At 37.9% G+C, this 19,487-nt stretch overlaps 1 protein-coding gene across 2 annotated transcripts in view; it reads left to right on the top strand.

The window, feature by feature from the left end:
- The window catches only part of Abca5 (ATP binding cassette subfamily A member 5), a 97,332-nt gene that overhangs the window by 64,298 nt on the left and 13,547 nt on the right, over nucleotides 1-19,487 (top strand). For both annotated transcript variants that reach the window (XM_008843221.3, XM_029568369.1), the window contains 7 exons: nucleotides 77-214; nucleotides 7,761-7,874; nucleotides 10,030-10,200; nucleotides 11,807-11,920; nucleotides 12,248-12,382; nucleotides 13,256-13,330; nucleotides 14,257-14,348. In XM_008843221.3, coding sequence (XP_008841443.1) covers nucleotides 77-214; nucleotides 7,761-7,874; nucleotides 10,030-10,200; nucleotides 11,807-11,920; nucleotides 12,248-12,382; nucleotides 13,256-13,330; nucleotides 14,257-14,348 — 839 coding nt within the window. The remainder of the gene's footprint in view (nucleotides 1-76; nucleotides 215-7,760; nucleotides 7,875-10,029; nucleotides 10,201-11,806; nucleotides 11,921-12,247; nucleotides 12,383-13,255; nucleotides 13,331-14,256; nucleotides 14,349-19,487) is intronic.

Here is a 19,487-nt window from a genome sequence, read left to right as displayed (position 1 = left end):
TTAAGTTGGCAAGAAATTTTGAATCTTTAGTAATATTATATTTACAAAGTATGTAATAACTTTTTTTTAATTTTAGGACTATATTTTTACAGCTGTTTTCAACAGTACTATGGTTTATTCTTTACCAGTAATGATGAATATCATCAGTAACTACTATCTTTATCGTTTGAATGTGACAGAAGCTATTCAGATCTGGAGTACGCCATTCATTCAAGTAAGCAAACATGCAGATAAAAAGCCATCTTTGGAAATCTCTTAATCTTGAAACTCGTGGCAGGGAGTTTAGGAGTCTCCAGGATTAGTTTGCGTCAAGATCAGAGAGTCTGTTTGATACTACTTTTGTGAAACAATGCTTTTTTTGTGTGTGCGTGTGTGTGTGTGTGTGTGTGTGTGTGTGTGTGTGTGTGTGTAATTGTTGATAAAATGAGGATTGTTAAAAAATACTTTTATGGGCTGGAGAGATGGCTCAGCAGTTAAGAATAATGGTTGTTCTTGCAGAAGACCCGGGTTTGAATCCCAGCACCCACATGGCAGCTAACAACTGTCTGTAACTCCAGTCCTAGGGGATCCAACAGAATCTTCTGTTCTGCGGGCATTGCATGACACAGGTGCATTTACCTACATGCAGGCAATACACACATACACATAAAATAAAAATAATAAAATATAAAAATATGTATTTTTATTTGGAATCTTGTTAATTGAAGTACTGAAAAAAATCTTGAGTCACGCAGACAACCATTTTTGCTCTAAGAACTGTTGGGTTGTGTATAACAAGGCCACGTTAAGTCTTCAGAAAGATATTCAACATTATTTTCCCCTCAGTCGTTTGTTTCTCATGTAAGAAAAATAAGGAAAATATCTGTGATGACATTTTTCCTTTATGTTAAGCTTTTTCAACAGCTTTATTGAAATAAAATTGACATACCATCTTATTGGCTCATTTAAAGTGTAAAATTAATTTGTCATGTTCTTGATATAATTTCATCTATTTTGTTATTTTCCCCGTACCCTTTGGACTCATTGTAATAGCTCCTTATTCCTCCCAAACCTGCTTCTTGTCCTAGACAACCGTTAGTCCCCTTTCTGTCTCTGGACTGACCTCTAGCCATTTCTTACAGATGGAGTCATAGGTGATCTTGTGTCTACCTTTTACTTAGCATACAGTAGATTTGTATATGTAGATTCATATATAGTATGTATCAGTACGTACTCTCTCATTGCTAACATTCTGCTGTGCAGTTATGCAGTGCGTTCATGGAGTACTTGCATGTTCTGCTTTTCCATTATCAGTTGGTGGACATTTGAATTGTTTCTACTTTTTGACTCTTGACACATAATGCTGTGACTATTTGAGAACAGCTTTTTATGCAATAATGTGTTTTTACTTGTTTTGGTATGTATTTTAGAGTAGAATTGCTATGGTAACTTTATGGTTTAACGTTTTGATGAACTATAAAACCCTTTCCCAAAGTGGTTGCACTACTTTCCATTCTAGTTAGCAGTGGGGATGAGGAGGTTTCTCACTGTCATTGACCTACACTTACTTCCCCAGTAAGCTTTTTGTGCTTTTGGTGTCATTGTTAAGAAATCTTTGCCTGCTGGGCAAAGTTTCAGGCCAGCTGTGGCTACAGGGAGACCCTGTGTCAAAAAAAAAAAAAAAAAACCAAACAAAAACAAAAAACAAAAAAAAGAGAAAACTTTGCCAAACTCAAAGTAAAAAAAAAAAAAAAAGCACTTACTTTGGTTTTTCTCAGGCTTCTGTAGTTTTAGTATTTACAGTAAGGCCTGTGATATATTTTCATTTAATTTTTTGGTGTATAAGAGTGGAATTTGTTTTTTGTATAGAAATCTATTAATCCTACTGTGTCCTAGGCTTTAAAATTTTCCACTTACATTTTTATTTTGCATCCATGCCTGTGTATTTGTGTGTGGGTGCACATGTGCCAGAGCACGCATGTGGAGGTTAGAGGACAACTATTGGGAGTTGGTTTGCTCCGTGCACCATGTGGGTCTTTTCTAAAACCATACACCTTAATCATATTATTGTACACTATACAACTACAGTCAACTATTTTTAATAATACACTTTGCAGGATTGCAAAGTTAAAGATGATTTTTTTCAATAATTCTTTGCCACTTTTAATATGAATTCAGACACTTCCTAAGTGCTTGCAGTAGCTATGTACTTTGCTAAGATTCCTCGGATAGCAAGAGATGAAGAAGCTTACTATATAGAGGGGGAAGCAAACGAAAAAGCAGTAATGGAGTGCAACAAGGGTCGTACTGCTGCAGGCATAATACAACAGACAAGAAACGTGATTTTCTTAACTTTTGTACTTCATTGTATACAGTACTTCTGGCATCAGATGTTTTGGGTACAAGCAGTTCTTTAGCAGGGTCAGCTGGGTATCCTGTAATTGACTCAATCCTGACACTTTCTGTCTGGGAATAGTGTCTGCCTCACAGGTTATGGGCATAGTCACACAAGTATGACCTGCATTTCGAGTGCTAATCTCCAACTCCAGGTTCGTACCTGTTCCTCTAAACCACAGGCTTCAATAAAACGGGGGTATCTGTGACCCATTTTTTGAATTTCTTCTGTGAGCTAGAGTGGCTCATAGGACTTAGGGAAATAGTTTATGGCTTATGTTTACTAGCTTGTCAAGAAATGATATAAACATGGGGCTGGAAAGATGGCTCAGTGGTTAAGAACACTGGTTGTTCTTGCAGAAGACCCGGGTTCGAATCCCAGCACCCACATGGCAGCTAACAACTGTCCGTAACTCCAGTCCCGGGGGATCCGACAGCCTCTTCTGACCTCCGTGGGCATCACACAACTCAGGTGCACATACCTACATGCAGGCAATACACACATACACATAAAATAAAAATAATAAGAAATTTAAAAAAAGATATCAATAAAAGATAAAGATGAACAGTCATATGACATGATACACAGTTCAGTTCTTGTTGAGATACATCAACTTTATGGAACACAAATATGCTTATCAACCTTTGAGCTGTCAGATCCCTTCTGCATTTATATGGAGACTTTATTACTTAGGCATATTTGTCATCAACTCTCCTTCTGGGGGGTGGGGCATCTTTTTGAGACAGGGTCTCCCTGAAGCCCCAGCTGACTTAGAACCATGATGTAGGCCAGGCTGGCCTCAATCTCACAGTGATCATCTGCCTCTGCCTCCCAAGTGCTGGGATTAAAGGCATGCAACACTCTGCCCAGATTTCAGCTCTCTTTTTAGTTACTCTTCTTTCTCCATTCCAGCCCTCTTGATCATTATCTAAAAGCCCACCAAGAATTATCTTATAAGAGTAAAAGGTACTTCTATCTCAGAGAAATCGCTCTCTCTCGCTCTCTCTCTTTCTCTCTCTCGCTCTCTCGCTCTCTCGCTCTCGCTCTCTCTGTAAGGTGTGTAAAATATCACAATTAAGGACAGAGTTTATGATAACATGGGAAGGATTTAGTACAAATGCAGTTGTGATTGTAGGGATAGGATCAGGGAGGGGAAACAATAGAGAAGATGTGAAGAGCAGTTAGTTCCCTGAAGAGTGAAGTGGGACTAGTGTTCTGGAAAGGGGAACTAGGAATTACAAGTGGAGGGGAAAACACGTAAAAAGATAACTTATTAGGAGATTAGTTGAGAGAGAAAGAATAATCAGGTATAAAATTAAGATCACAGCAAGGCCCTAGAAAATTAAGAAAAGTCTTGTGTGTTGTCTCAAGGAATTCTACTCCATTTTGACATGTATCATAGGAACAAACTCCCAAAGAGTTAAAAAAAAAAAAAAAAGAAAAAGGCGAAAGATTTATAGGATCTGAAGAGAAAGCTGGGCGTGGTGGTGCACGCCTTTAATCCCAGCACTCGGGAGGCAGAAGCAGGCGGATCACTGAGTTCAAGGCCATCCTAGCCTACATAGTGAATTCTAGGACAGCTGGGGCTACAGGGAGACCCTGTCTCAAAAAGACCAAAAAAAAAGTAAGAAGTGTGACCAGTAAATTAGTGCTTTAAGACAACTTGAGCTATACTGTGGGGGATGTAGGGGAGAGAATAAACTAGAGAAGGCTGGAGAGTGGCTCGGTGAATAAGGGTACTTGTTCTGCAAACAGGAGGACCCGAGTTGGATCCCCAGCACCCACTGCAAAAGCTGTGCATGGCTGTGTATACCTGTGACCCCAAGACAGTTGAATCTAGGAAGCTTGCTGACCAGCCATTGTAGCCAAAGTAGTGAGCTTCCAGTTTAGTGAAAGACCTTATGTCAAGGCAGTATCTTCTGTGGCATCTGCATGCACCCACAAGTGTATGCACCTGCACAGTCATCTGTACGTACCACACATGTATGCACCATGCCACAAACACACAAAACAAAACAACAAAAGAGAAAAACAACAGAGAGGGACACTAGATTGGAGATGTTGGCAGTAGTTCAAATGAGAGACTGTGGAAGCTTGAACCCAGGTAGTAGTACCGATTACGGTGAGACGTGAGGGTTAGAAACATCAGGACTTGGTGGTTATTAAGATGCAGCAGATGAGGAGGACAGCCGTCGTTTGTGGTTTGCGAACTATGTGGTCCGTAATTGCCAGTGTCACTAAGCTATGGTCAGACAGAAAGATGTCTCATGATGCACCTGCAAGACCAGAGAACATCTGTTACAGACTTTAGCCACAAGGAAATCATTGATGGCCAGAGTGAACTCAGTGGAGATAATAGAGGCTTGGTACATCAATATGAGCAAAAGGAGACACCTTTCAAAAGTTTTAGCTATGAATGGTTCAGAGGGAGAGAGAAGTTACAGGGAACTGTTCTTTTTCCTTTCTCCTCTCCCTCCTGTTCTCTGTTCCTTTACAATCTAGTGGAGACCAGGGAGTTAAAGTTACAGTATTCAGATCTGAGAATTCAGATCTGAGAAGACAGAGGATAGAGAGGCAAGACATCTCTTAATAAAAGAGAAGGAAAATATGGGTGTGGAGGAGATATGCTTGCTTTCTCTGTGAAACAGAAAATTCCTTGCCTGAAAAGTCAAACACATTCACTTGTATAGATGACCATGGCTGTTTAATCTATACCTAAAATTTGTTTAGTTTGTTAAAATCTTTTGGTAGCTTTAATTGGTAATTATATTGAAGATTAAGTTGGTACTTTTCTTGCTATGGCTGTACTTGGACATGGGGACAAAGAAATACTAAATTGGCATTTTAGAAAGATTATTGGCATCAGGATGAAAAGAGATTTCCATATGGAAATTGGGGTATAGGAAAGGAAAGATCAGATCAGAGATGATCTTTTCTTTTAAGGAAGATCTTAACAGATGAGTTGATAGGAGAAGAGATGAATGTCTGAGTTCGGCATTAGGAACAGTGCTAGAGCCCTGCTGAAACTCAGGGGCCTGACCTGATTACTGTTGCATTTGTGAGATGAGATGGGAAGAGTCTTGTATTTTGTAGAGTTTTAGGTATACAGTAGTTATTAGGCACCAATCTTGAGATTATAGATAGAAGAGTTGTTTTGGTGGAATGGAAATATATATTTCACTTTTAACCTACTGGACTGGTTACCTTTGTGGAATTTTCTTGGTATAATTGGTATTTTTGATATATGCATGTGGAGTGGTTTCTGGACAGGAACAAATATTTATAGCTCCTACCGCATAGATTATGCTGAAATCATCCCTTGTAATTCTATCAATTGTGAAATAGTTAAAACCTATAAAAAAGGGCTAGAGAGATGCCTCAGCAGTTAAGAGCACTGGCTGCTCTTCCAGAGGACTTGGATTCAGTTTCCAACACCCACATCAGGCCACTAACAAACATCTGTAATGCCATTTCTAGGGACACCCTCGTCTAGCCTCCCCAGGCATTGCATGCATGTGATGAACTTATACACATGCAGGCAAACTCATTCACATAAAATAAAAGTAAATAAATAAATAAAACCCACAGAGAAAGAGTAACTATATCTCTGCTGTCCATACTTTTCAAATATTAATATCCTGTAATGCTTATTTTTTATTAACATAACTTTAAACATACAATTAAAATCCCTTATTATCAATCTCATTTCTTTCTCGTACACTGAAGTAATCACAATTACTTCAGTATGGATCTGTAGCTCTTACAAAAGATCTCTTCCATTTTCTTTCAGATAGTGACTACAACCATATCATTTGTAGAAACTGGAGAAAACAAAATGGGACTTTTTAAAGCTTATTGTTTTTAGATACAGTTTTACTTTTATTCCAGACTTTTCCCTTTTTTAAAAAAATTACTCTTATTTTACATGTATGAATGTGTGTTGCCTGCTTGTGTGAAAGTGCACCCGTGTTGTGCAGTGCCTGTGGAAGTCAGAAGAAGATGTTGTATCCCCTGGAACTGGAGTTATGGATGGTTGTTTGAATCCCATGTGAGGCTGGGATTCGAACCTGGGTCCTCTGCAGGAGTAGCCAGTGCTCTTAACTGCTGAGCCATCTCTCCAGCCCCACTTTTCCCTTTTATTCACCACTTCTCCATTCAAACTTTTGTGAATTCTTTGTGGACCTTTCTCATTGGCATGGCCTAGAGTTTGGTGCAAATTCTGTAAGGTCACATGTCATGAATTATAAAATTAGCCTTATTCCTATATAGGAAAATATATTAGGCCAGGAATAACTGGATGGTGGTTTACTGTTTCCTCATTATCCAATGAAAGAGTGTGCCAAGGCTAGGTGCTTCCTAGACACAAATGTGGGTTGTGTTCTAGTGCAGAGTACCTTCCCTACTCCATGAGTTTATCATCTTTTTAAAAACTTTTATTTATTTTTATTTTGTGTGTATGAGTATATTGCCTGCATGTATGTAAGTGCACCTGTGTCATGTAATGCCCATGGAGGTCAGAAGAGGGCATTGGATCCCCTGGAACTGGAGTTTTGGACAGTTGTTAGCCACAGTGTGGTGCTAGAAATTGAACTGGGCCCTCTGCAAGAGCAGCCAGTGCTCTTAACTACTGAGACATTTCTCCAGCCCGAGTTTATCATCTTACCTAACAAGGGTGGGGAAGAGTTGGGAATTTACTGGCAGGTGCTTGCATAGCAAGTGCAAAACTCTGGGTTCCATCTCTAGCACCAGGAGCAGGGTACAAGTATAGGAGAATGGACTTGCTGAGGGTAGGAGGTAATACATTACCCTAGGTCTCAGATAATCCACATTTAGATGCTATTTGCCAGATTGCCCTGGAAAGTCAGCTGGCTCCCTTAATCCCTGAGGTAACAAGGCACACTGGAATTTCTGGAGTTAAATTTCCCCCATCGGGGAGAATTTCTTGGTTCCTTAGGAAGATAAATTTGAATATAACTTTTCGCTAGGGAAAAAAGGATCAAGATCCCATTTGTAACATAGTCCACAAAATCAGTGAAAAGTACCAAATACTATTCTTAGATATTTCTTATTATTGCGTTAAACAGCTGGTATGTATCCAAATTGTGTATCACATATTGTTTATTGAATATTGAAGCTTAATTTTTATGCAAATTATTCTGTGTTGTAAGAGAATGGGAATTCAGTGATTTGTTTAGAACCATACAGGTATTTAATTAGTGACAGAGTTGGTAGCATAGCCCACCATCACCTGTTAATAAATCTGCCATTCAGCCTGGGGGAGATCCCCAAATGTGTTTGCAAAGATGTTTTGTTATTCCTTTACAATGTACTGGGGTATTCTAACGTAGCTCTCAGTTTCATTTCCTGTCCTCTGTTTGTCTTTCAGGAAATCACTGACATAGTTTTTAAAGTTGAGCTGTACTTCCAAGCAGCTTTGCTTGGAGTCATCGTTACTGCCATGCCACCTTACTTTGCCATGGAAAATGCAGAGAATCATAAGGTAAATAGTCAGTTAAAAAAAAAAAAAAAGACAGGTATCAGGTGCTGTCAGGCTTGACCCTCTCAAGTTTGAGTTCCCAAAACCCATATGGTAGAATGAGAGCACCAGTTCCTACAGGCTGTCCTCTGACCGCCACACATGCCATGGTGTTTGTGCATAAATAACTAAATGTCAGAAAGTATTTTTGAATGTTAGTTTAAAAATATACTAAGCCAGGCGTGGTGGCGCACACCTTTAATCTCAGTGCTCAGGAAGCAGAGGCAGATGAGTCTCTGTGAGTTCAAGGCCAGTCAAGTCTACATAGTGAGTTCCAGGACCCTGGGGCTACAGGGAGACTGTCTGAAAAAGACCCTCCCCCTAAAAAAAAGGTGTATATATATATAAAATTAGAAATATCAATTTCTAGTAAGAAGTGTTATATAAAAATAACCTATTTGTATTATAGCAAACTTTAAGAATATTCAATTTGGAGAAGTCAGTAATGTATAAATACTGTTGTAATATTTTTGGTATTTGTTACTTGAGTAGTTGATTGTGTTTTTTAAAGATTATGACCTCTCTTCCTTACAGCACTGAGATGTTAAATTTTATTTTACTTTAATAGTTCAAGAAAGCAAGTATGAGAGTGTTCATATAACTTCCTAGGGTCACTTAGCTTGTTTAAATGTTTAAGAATTGAATATGTTCTTTTTGATTTTGTACACTAACCTGTCTGTATTTTTTGTTAATATTATTTTTGATTCTTTGAGAATTCCATACAGTGTATTTTGAGTGTATGCAGACCCCCTTCCTCCCTCCATCCCCTCTTTACTCCCCCTTGACTTCATATCCTCTATTATTATTTTTTAAAGCCTATTTGTGTTCCCCAAATGCTCTTGGGTATTGATCTGTCCCCTGGAGCCCAGCCTACCTGGTGTCATACTCTTAAAGAAAACTGACTTTCCCTCTTCCAGCAGCTATCAATTGCCAATAGTATCTCAGTTAGAGTTGGTGCTTTATGCCCATCTCCTTTCCACCCCTCAAAGCTGGGATCTTGTCTGGCTTGAGCTTGAGTAAGTCTTGTGCATACTGCCACTAGTGCTGTGGGTTCATATGTGCAGCTGCCCTGCTGTCTGGAAAATACTGTTTTCATGTGGTCATCCCCTATGCTGGCTCTAAGAATCATTCCACCCCCTTTTCCGCAACGATCTCTGAGCCTTGGAAGGAGAGAGTATGATACAGGTGTCCCATTTAGTGCTGAGCACTCCAAAGTCTCTTATTTGCCTCTAATTTTTAGCTTTTAGTAATGTATTGAATGTACAAGTCATTAATTAATGCTGCATGAAACAAAAGTTGAAAAATTGTCATCACTAGAGCCTAGGAAAAATTGCTAAGTATACAGAGGTTCTTTCTAAGTTTTCATGACGAAAACTTAAATTATCGAGAATAATTCTATTTGACTTGGTTAAGTTTTTGTACTTGCATTAGAAATTTACGTGTTGATGTTACTGTAATTCATTAAATATAAAGTGTGTCCAGAATTTTCCTTTTACCTCTTCTTAACTGATCTTTTTGTTTCTTGTTTCCCATTTCTCACTCTATGCCCTCATCTTTCATATAATATTTGAAATTATTATAAGTAGATAGTTTTATAAGTGGTACAAATCAAATGAGTAGGATTGATAGCCAGCAGGACTTAGGGAAGACTTAAAAAATGCTTTGAAATTTATTTTCTTTACACAGAGTTTCACACATAATCTGAAATTCTGTCAGATCCAGAAGATAATTGACAGTTTCTGAGCTTCCCTATTACAGATTTTTATTGAAAAGAAACTCCTTTTCCCTTTGCACATATCTTCATTTACTTCTACAGTTATCTATCAGTGTGTTTTGGCTGCTCATTGCTGGCATAACTGTAAACTTCATGAATGATTTTGCTTTATCTTATTATATTTTGATTCTCAAAAATTTTGTTGAGATTGTTAAATCTCAGAAACAACCCTAAGAGCTGAAATGAGGTCTGTATTTGGTATCAGGAGGCCCTTTGTTACCTGTGTGCCTGAAATGTGAGCTATTTTTGGTTTGTTGATATAAAATTAAAAGCTCTAAAATAATTTATTCACTTTTTATTGGTAAAATGTATAAGATTTTAATATATTTTTCCTTTTCTTTTTAGATCAAGGCTTACACTCAATTTAAGCTTTCAGGTCTTTTGCCATCTGCATATTGGATTGGACAAGCCATTGTGGATATTCCCTTGTTTTTTATTGTTCTTACTTTGATGTTAGGAAGTTTATTTGCATTTCATCATGGACTATATTTTTATGCTTTAAAAGTCCTTGCTGTGGTAAGTTGACTTCAGTTGTATTCATAATACTTATTGATAAAATATTATTTGAAAAATATATATGATAACTGTCTGGTTGGATAATGTGCAAATTAACTTTTTAAAATAAAGCAGAAGAAAATGTTTTTATTGTATATGGTACATTTAATTCAATTTTTATTACAGTTGATTTTATAGTTATTTTCTATATTTATGTGTGTGTATATATGTATGTATGTATGTATGTATGTATGTATACTATGTGTGTATAGATGCCTGCAAAGGTCAGAAGATGGCATCAGAGCCCCTGGAGCTGTGTTTACAGTTAGTTGTGAGCCATCTGGGTGCTGAGTACTAAATTCAGGTCCTTTGGAAGAGCAGGAAGTGCTCTTAACTCCAGAGCCATCTCTCTAGCCTCACAGTGTTTTGTTAAAAAACAAGCAAACAAACAAAAAATAAAAACCCACCACTACTTAAAAATAACTTCTTTAACTGTTACGGTCTTTCAAGTAGACTACCTACTTGTTTGTAATCAGGCATACCTAAATGTATTCTGTTCAGTAAGTGACATCTTTCTTATGCCTGAACATAATTTTATAAGAAAATAACTCTTATCTTTTAAAAATATTTAATTAAGTGATTAATTAATTAATGATTATTTTTAGACAGGGTCTCATTGTGTAGCCCTGGCTGGTCTGGACCTCGCTGTGTAGACCAGGGTGGTCTTGAACTCAGAGATTTGCTTGCCTCTGCCTCTTAAGTGCCTCTTAAGGAGTGAACCACCATGTCCAGCTTAATTTATTTTGTGTGTGTGTATGTGAGTATGTGCATGTGCGTGTCTGTGTCTGCATCTGGATCTGCATTAGTGTATGCAAAGACCAGAGAGGGTGTGGCTCCCTGAGAGCAAGATGACAGGCATCTGCAGGACACCCGCTTTGTTGCAGGATGCTGAGTCCCATCTCCAGTCCTCCTTGTCCTCATTGTTGCCTCATGCTTAACCAGAGCCCTTTCTCAAGCCACGAGGAAGAAACTCGTTTATTTCCAAATTTTAAGCTATCTGAAAAGATGAAGGAAACATCTAACTCACATTCATATTACTTGGAACTATTTTATGTTCCTATTCATGAAAATGCTAAGAGTCTCTTTCATTAATGATTTTTAATAGGGAAAAACCAAGTTAGGCGTGAGGAGACAAAGTAAACATGTTTTGCCAGAGATAATAACATTTGAACTTGATGTATTGGTTTACACCATATAGAATGATCTTTAAAGTTATGTTAATTTTAAGTGTGGTTTATTAAATTGTTGCTAATATTTGAGAAAGCTACAATTGTAACCAACTGATTGATTTTTATACTGAAATAACGAGAGAGCATTTTACTTGGAATAAAATATTCCAAATAATGTTCTGTTTAAATTACCTAAGATTGTATAAACTAATAAAAAGCATGATTTTAATTGATTTAATGGAGATATGGATTGTTCAAGTAGCTAAGGCGCTAGTTTTGGGGATGGTTCATTGAAGACTAACATTTGAGAAATAATATTTTAGTATGGTTGTGCTGTTTTATGTTGTGTTACCAACTATTGATATTTTTACAGAAACATGCGCATTTCTGATTTACAGGTTTTTTGCCTTATAGGCTATGTTCCATCAGTTATTCTGTTCACATACGTTGCTTCATTCACCTTTAAGAAAATTTTAAATACCAAAGAATTTTGGTCATTTATCTATTCTGTGGTAAGTCACACTTTTATACTATTTCAGTTTTTCATATCAGCTTATCATATCAGGAGCTCTTAGGTGATTATGCTAAAATATGAGTCTTTTGTAAGTAGGGAACTTATGTAGAGAACTATCAGCATCTTTCTGTGAGTATATTTCTATATCACTTCATCCGTTTCAAAGGAATGGTGTTCAGAGTGTCCAACAACTAACAAAAGATGGTAGTGACAAACAACTCCTATGCACTTATTGCTTTCTGGCTATCATCTCTAGTCCTTTTTTTGTTAGAGGATTGATTTTTAAACCTTTTGTGACTTTTTTCCCTCTCTTTTTCTTCTTTAGACAGCATTGGCTTGTATTGCAATCACTGAAATAACTTTCTTTTTGGGATACACAGTTACAGCTGTATTTCATTACACATTTTGCATAGCCATTCCAATCTACCCACTCCTAGGTTGCTTGATTTCTTTCATAAAGGTGAGTCTATTGGATGTTTTAAAAATTTTAAAGTATAAATAAACATTCCTTAATCTAGATCTTAGTTCTTGTACTGAAAATAGTAAAGTGCACGTGATTAACAGCTACTACTTGTTTAATATTAATATATCAATTTAAACATGAGATCTTTTCAAGTATGTCTAACCTAAGGTGTGAAAGGAGAAAAACTGTGTTGATTACATGGTTTTTGATGCTCAAGTTAATGTGCGTAATTCGATATATTATCTGGTTTCAGCCAGTTTTGTTTTTAGGAGTTTTTTAAAGATTGAGTAATGATTATACTTTAAAGTAATGAGAGAAAAATGTGAGATATTTTTTCCCAAGAAAATATGATGAAAAAAGTCAGATTAGTTTTGAACTTGGATAATTATTTTATTAGAAAAAAATGAAATAAAGGTTTGGAGATATGGCTCCACAGTTAAGAGCACTGGCTGTTCTTGCAGAGGACCTGGGTTCTGTTCCCAGCACCCACATGTCAACTAACAACTGTCAGTAACTCCAGTTCTAGGGAATACGATGCCCTTTTCTGGCCTCTGTGGACATTGCATTGTATAGATGCAGCAAAACACTCATTCACATACAATAAAAATATTCTATTAAAATTTAGTAGTAAATTATTGAATTAGTATTGCCTAATAATTATTTTTTTCCCTTAAGCTTAATGTGTTCAGTTTATATCTACACATAGAAATATTTTAGGGCAAGGAAGATTTTAACTTAGATTTAGAAAATGTAATTTATTAATAGGAACAACTTATTCATAAAAAGCACAAATTTATGTTTAAAGAACTTAAAATTTTTTAATCCAAAATGCATATTTCTGTTTATACATCATAAAATTTTTTTTCTTAGGGTTCTTGGAAGAATATACCCCAAAATGAGAATACCTATGATCCATGGGATAGGCTTTTAGTTGCTCTTATAATGGTAAGAAATAGCAGAAAGTATTTTCTTTGGTTAATGTGTCCCCTTAAGAATGGGTTTTTGGTTAGGGATGTAGCTCAGTTGTTAAGAGTGCTTGCCTATCACGTATGGAACCCTTGGTTTGATCCCTAGCACAGTATAAATCAGATGTGATGATACACACTTGTAGTCCTAGCATCAGGAGGTGGAGGCAGGAAGACTAGAAACATAAGGTCATCCTTGGGCTACAAGGTAAATTAGAAAACAGTGGTTTTTGGTTGTTTCTGTTTTAGTTAGTTTTAATTTTTATCCTGTTCTGTAAAGAACAAGCCCATAAGTCAAATGTGTTAATGCTAGACAGTATGCATTTTAGTAGTAATACCTTTAATTCACCAACACTACCCACTTTAATATGCCTAGCTTTTCCATGTTATTAATTCTGTTTTAATACAACTCTGGCTTCCATAGACACAAGAACAAAGCTTTTGTTTTATTGCTCTTTGTGAGATAGGATCTCAGCTGAGCCTGGCCTTGACCTTATGATCTTTCTATTTCCTCAGTTCTAGGATTACATGCAAAGGCCACCATTCCTGGCTAAGCTTTTGTGTGTGATTATATGTTATAGAACTGACAGTAAATAAAAATTATAGAGGTAGAAAATATATGAAGAATTATTTTACAAAAAATAACTTTAGTTTGTATTAAAATTGATGACTGGGAGTATAGTTCATGGAATAATATGCTTTATGTATGTGAAGTCCTGAATTCAAGATTTAGCACCAAGAAAGTAAATGAAACAACTTATTTTTATCTTTATCGTGACAAACACAAAACATTTATGAGGATTGTTTTGGTTATGGTAAAGAACTTGATGCATGTAAGTTGTGATTCTGTTGGAAAAGAAAAAAAATGCTGATTCAGTCATAAGCTGTTCCATATTCTTCTCTTAGCCCTACCTGCAGTGTGTACTATGGATTTTCCTCTTGCAACACTATGAGAAAAAACATGGAGGCAGATCAATAAGAAAGGATCCCTTTTTCAGGTTAGTTAATTTATTTGCTTACGTTTTAAAAGTTTTGGTAAATTTACATAATTGTGCAACCATCACATAAAACATAAATTAAAAGCAGTTCCATCATTCCAAAAATAAATTGTGTCTATTAACAGTCATTTCCCTGTGTTCCTTCCCATGCCTCTAGCCCTAGACCACCATTAATCTCCTATCTCTGTGAAGTTTGCCTGTATTGGAAATTTACAACATGCAGTCTTTATTTGGTCTGGTTCTTATGCTTAGCATAAGGTTTTTTTCTTTTGCAAAATAAACATGTATATAATGAGTTTAATGTTTGTTTCTTTACATTATGCTTGAAGTCGGGCATGGTGGCGCATGCCTTTAATCCCGGCACTTGGAAGGCAGAGGCAGGCAGATCTCTGTGAGTTCAAGGCCAGCCTGGTCTACATAGTGAGTTCCAGGACAGCTGGGGCTACAGGGAGACCCTGACTCAAAAAGACCAAATAATAATAATAATAATAATAATAATTTTTAAATATATAAAACTTTTTAAAGAAAAGAAACAGTGCAATATGTTTTAAAAATTTAAGACTGCATTGGGCTGGAGAGGTGGCTCAGTTGTTAAGAGTACTGACTGCTCTTGCAGAGGACCAGGTTCTATTCTCAGCACCCACAGGGCTCACAATCATCTGTCACTCCAATTCCAGGGTATCCAGTACCTCCTTTTGACCTCTGTGGGCATTGCATGACACAGGCACACTTACACACATGTAGGGAGTATACTCACACACATAAAAACAAACAATAAATAAAATATGTTTAAAAATTTAAACTGTGCTTCTGTTAGATTCTTTAAGTATATTTAACTTTTATGATTATCTACTTCTCACTGTAGTGGGCACATTAATGTTGAAAATCTTCAGACTGTTCAGATTTAAATTACTCTTTTTCTTTTTTTTACATTTTCATTTATTTTGTGTACATATGTGTGTGAATGTGTGTTTACATTTGGAGATGAGAGGACAACTAGCAGAAGTCATTGTCTCCTACCACATGGGTCCCAGGGATTGAACTTAGGTTTCTAGGCTTGGCCACAGGTGCCTTTACTTGCTGAGCCATCGTGTTGGCCTGATTGTTACAACTTGGACAATAAATTATTAATCTATATAGTTTCTTTATTTAAAGAAAATTTTATTTATTTTTATGTGTGTTTTGCCTACATGTGTATAAGTGCACCACATGTGTTCAGTGCCTTTGGAGGCCAGAGGAAGGTGTTGGATCCTCTGTAACTGGACTTAGGAATGGTTATTAGCTGCCATGTGGGTGCTGGGAACTGAACAAGGGTCCTCTGGAAGAACAGCCAGTGCTCTTAACTGCTGAGCCATCTCTCCAGCCCTTTAACGTATATAACTTTGCACTTAGCGTAATAGTAGAAGTTTCATCATGTTGTATCATTTTCATTAACTTTTTTTTGTCCACTTTTTCATATGCTTATAGTCCACTGTATTAGGGTTCTGTAAAGAAACAGAATCAGTAGAATGAATATAGGGATTTATCAGATTAGCTCACAGGATAGAATCCAAGTAGCTTGGTACCAGAAAGTGAGGTATTGCTGTGACAGACCTGACCTTGGTGTTTTTAGGATTGTGAAAGCATTTGGAACTTTGGACTGGAAAAGCCATTGAGTACTAAGAGTTTGTTGCTGTGGAGCTTGGAACAGTTATGCTGAAAGAGTTGTGGACAATGGAGGCCTGGCTTGTGAAGCTTCAAAGGGAAGTGGAGACTATCAGGGCTTTGGTGTAATATTTTGAATTGAGAATCTGTGGGTTCTGGTTGGTCGGGGTTGAAGAATAAGCTGTGAATAAGAGAGCAGACCTGAAATAAAACCTTTGCTTTACTGGAACAATTGATGCTGGTTAGCTGAGGCTAGAAAATCAGCTGTAAGTAACAAGAGACCAGCATCACTGTGGTGAAATCTTCTGGGAGGTATTTCCTCAGGGTCAGCACACAGAGGGAACCCAAGCCTCCATCTCAAGCTGGAAACAGGACTTGGTAATGTGTAAGAGTCTCCTGCATGGATCTGGTGTTGAAAGCATGAAGGGATCACAGAGAACAGCCAAGGTGTGGTACCATGACAGGCCAGGAAAGGCCATAGGTGAAAGTACAGCTTCAGTTGCAGTGAAGACCCCAGGATTGAAGGGGTTAGGGAGAGAATCTGAGGCTTTGCACCCCAAAGGCAAGAAGAGGCCATTGGTGAAGGTGTAGCCTCAGTTTCAGCAGAGACCCCAGCTTTTTGGAGATGCCGGGACCATGGGTCGACCACCAAGGACAGCAGTAGGTGTGGAAAGGAGCTGGCTTGTGTTTGCGAGATGAGCTGTAGGTGTGCTGTGGACAACAGAGTCAGAGAAGTGGAGCTTCCAGAACCCTTTGGAGCCCAGAAGATCATAAGTGAATCCCAGATGTCCAGCCTCAAGCTACTTTGCTGGACTTTGGTTTTGCTTACGTGTGCCCAATTCTTCCCTTTGAAATAAGACAGTACTTGTTTTGGACTTCACAGAAGCCCCCGGTTAAGAGACTTTTAAAAGAGACTATGGACTTTTAAGTGTTTGGATTTTTTTAAGGTCTGTGGGGCTTTTATGATTGTACTGTCTTATGTTGTGATGTTAGTGTTAACAGTATCTTGGGGACAAGAATTGGAAAAGTTATGGTTTAATAGTGATGTGTTTGTGTGTCAGGTTGACAGGGGTCAATTGTGCTGGATACCTTTAGTGTCAACTTGGCACACCTGGGTTGAGGGAGCCTCAAATGGGGAATTTCCTCCATAGGACTGGCCTGTGGCCATGTCCACGGGGCATCTTCTTGACTGTTGAGTGATGTGGGAGGGCCCAGCCCACTGTGGGTGGTACCACCACTGCATAGGTGGTCCTGTGTTGTATAAGAAAGCAGGTTGAGCATGGGCCAGGGGAGCAAGCCAGTAAGCAGTATTCTTCCATGGCCTATGCTCCAGCTCCATCCTCCAAGTTCCTGCCCTGAGTTCCTGCCTTGGGCTCCCTGATGAACTGTTACCCAGGAGATGTAAGATAAAAATAAACCCTTTCCTCCTCAAGTTGGTATTGGTCAGAGTGTTTTGCCACAGCAGTAGAGAAACAAACTAGGACATCCACTTTAATATGTTTTTGAGAAATGCCTATTCAAATTTTAAAAACTGGTTCCATTGTCCATATATTGCTGAGCTGTAAAAGTCTTTATGTATTTTTTATACAGCTGTATGTATTGTGGATACTCTCTCCAAACTGGTGTACCTTTACCAGGTTATTTTAAATGCAATTATTATTTATTGAAACATAGATATTAACAATAAATTATTTCTCATTTTTTATAGCTTATGTGCATGTTTTTGTATTTATTTGCTGAATGTTAATGTACTATAAAAACTGGAAAGTGTAGATAAATGTTTAATGGTTGCTGATCACTGGGTTTCCCTCTTCTGCATTGGATAGCTTAGTGTCTGTCTCTTCTTCCTCCTGTTCTCCGTATTTCTATGGATGCTTGGGGAGCAGACTCCCACATCTGCCTAGCTAATCTTTCTGATATCCTAACTCCTTAGTCTCTGATTTTCTGCACATCAGTCACTATTCTGCCCTACTTCCCCCACTTCTGTCAGAGCCGTGCCATCAGTGTTCTGAACTACATCTCTAATGTCTTAAACTTCATTGTCTAGCTCTACCAAAGTTTTCCGTCTTCCTACCCCTCTCATTTTCTTATTCCTATTGAAAATTTCCTCTCCTTGAGTTTTCCTGCTCTTCAGTGTGTATCATGTGGTCCCTGTTTTTAGTTATTCCTGTCTCTGGATTGCTTATATGAATGATGCTTGTTCCCAGGCTCTCAGCTTTATGTCTCAGCTCCTGTGCAGAATAGTTACTTTTGTCGTGAAGAGTAATACCATAAAAAGAGCTCTATAGCAGGACATATTTAGCTTATATAAAATCAGCTCTCTTTTGATGCTTTTTGGTAGTCTATCATATTTTCTTAGTTTTTCAACAGTTAGTGCAGACTTTCTTTTTTCTTCAAATTCCCCACATCACTCACTTCCTACTTCATAGTTAAGTATCTTGGTATTTCTCTCTAAAACCATAGTACAAATTAAAACTTTCTAAAAATTAATCTGCATTTCCCATTATTTTTGCATTTTCCCCATCCCAGAGGAAGAGGTGCTCTTCCTATCATGAGTCTTTTATTCCGGTACTTAAGAACATTGCTTGATCAGTTTTCTTTATCTATCTCTCCCTTGTGAATCGTGTGTGTGTGTGTGTGTGTGTGTGTGTGTGTGTGTGTGTGTTCATGAGTATGTGCATGTGTAAGTGCATGTGAAGGTCTGAGATTGGGCTGTCTTCCTCAGTTGCTCTCCACCTCAACACTCCTCCAACCTTTACTTCCCCGCCTCAGGATTACAAGGATTGTGCTGCCACTCCAGCTTTCTAAGCAGATGCTGGGGATCTAGACTCAGGTCCTCATGCTCACATGGCAAACACTGAGCCATCTTTGCAGTCTTTTCCTTTTTATTTTTAATTTGAAAAAGGGGGAATGTCATGTAATTTCTTACCTAAGAGGGCCTAAAAATATCCTTTAAATAGAATCCATTCCTGGCTCTTTATATCACATCTCTGTATTTTCATGGTTAAAAAGAAAAAAAATTCCTTAACTTTTACAATTTGAGATTTCCCCTTCTCTCTTCATGGATAGCCTCTTCAGTAAGAGAACAATGATTTTTTAAAATGGTTTATTTTGGTTTTTGTTTTGTAGACTCAGTTTGCTTAATTACATAGTTGACTCTCCCCTTAGTCTTTTCCATTGTCCTTTTGCTGCCTATAATGTCATCTTCATTTACTGAGGTCACCTCCAGCAGTGGCCACTCCTCTGTTCTCGTGGGTGCTGCTCCTTTGTTCTCATGGGCGTTGAGGCTGCCCCTCCACTTGCCCTGGGCTGAGGCTGGTCTTCTGCCTTCCCTGGGCTGAGGCCGCTCTTCTGCTCACCTGGTGCTGAGGCAGCTCTTCTGCTTGCCCCCTGTGCTGCCCCCTGTCGTCGCTGCTTCTGCCTGGTCCTGGACCCCAGGGCTGGTGAGGAGACTGTGTCAGCGGAGCTGCATTCAGACACAGGAGACCAGGTTCA

Source organism: Nannospalax galili, unplaced genomic scaffold, assembly GCF_000622305.1.
Source record: "Nannospalax galili isolate Female #2095 unplaced genomic scaffold, S.galili_v1.0 scaffold781, whole genome shotgun sequence".
NCBI classification, from domain to species: Eukaryota; Metazoa; Chordata; class Mammalia; order Rodentia; family Spalacidae; genus Nannospalax; species Nannospalax galili.
Note: the sequence above shows the minus strand (reverse complement) of the source record. Positions and strands in the feature narration are given on the sequence as shown.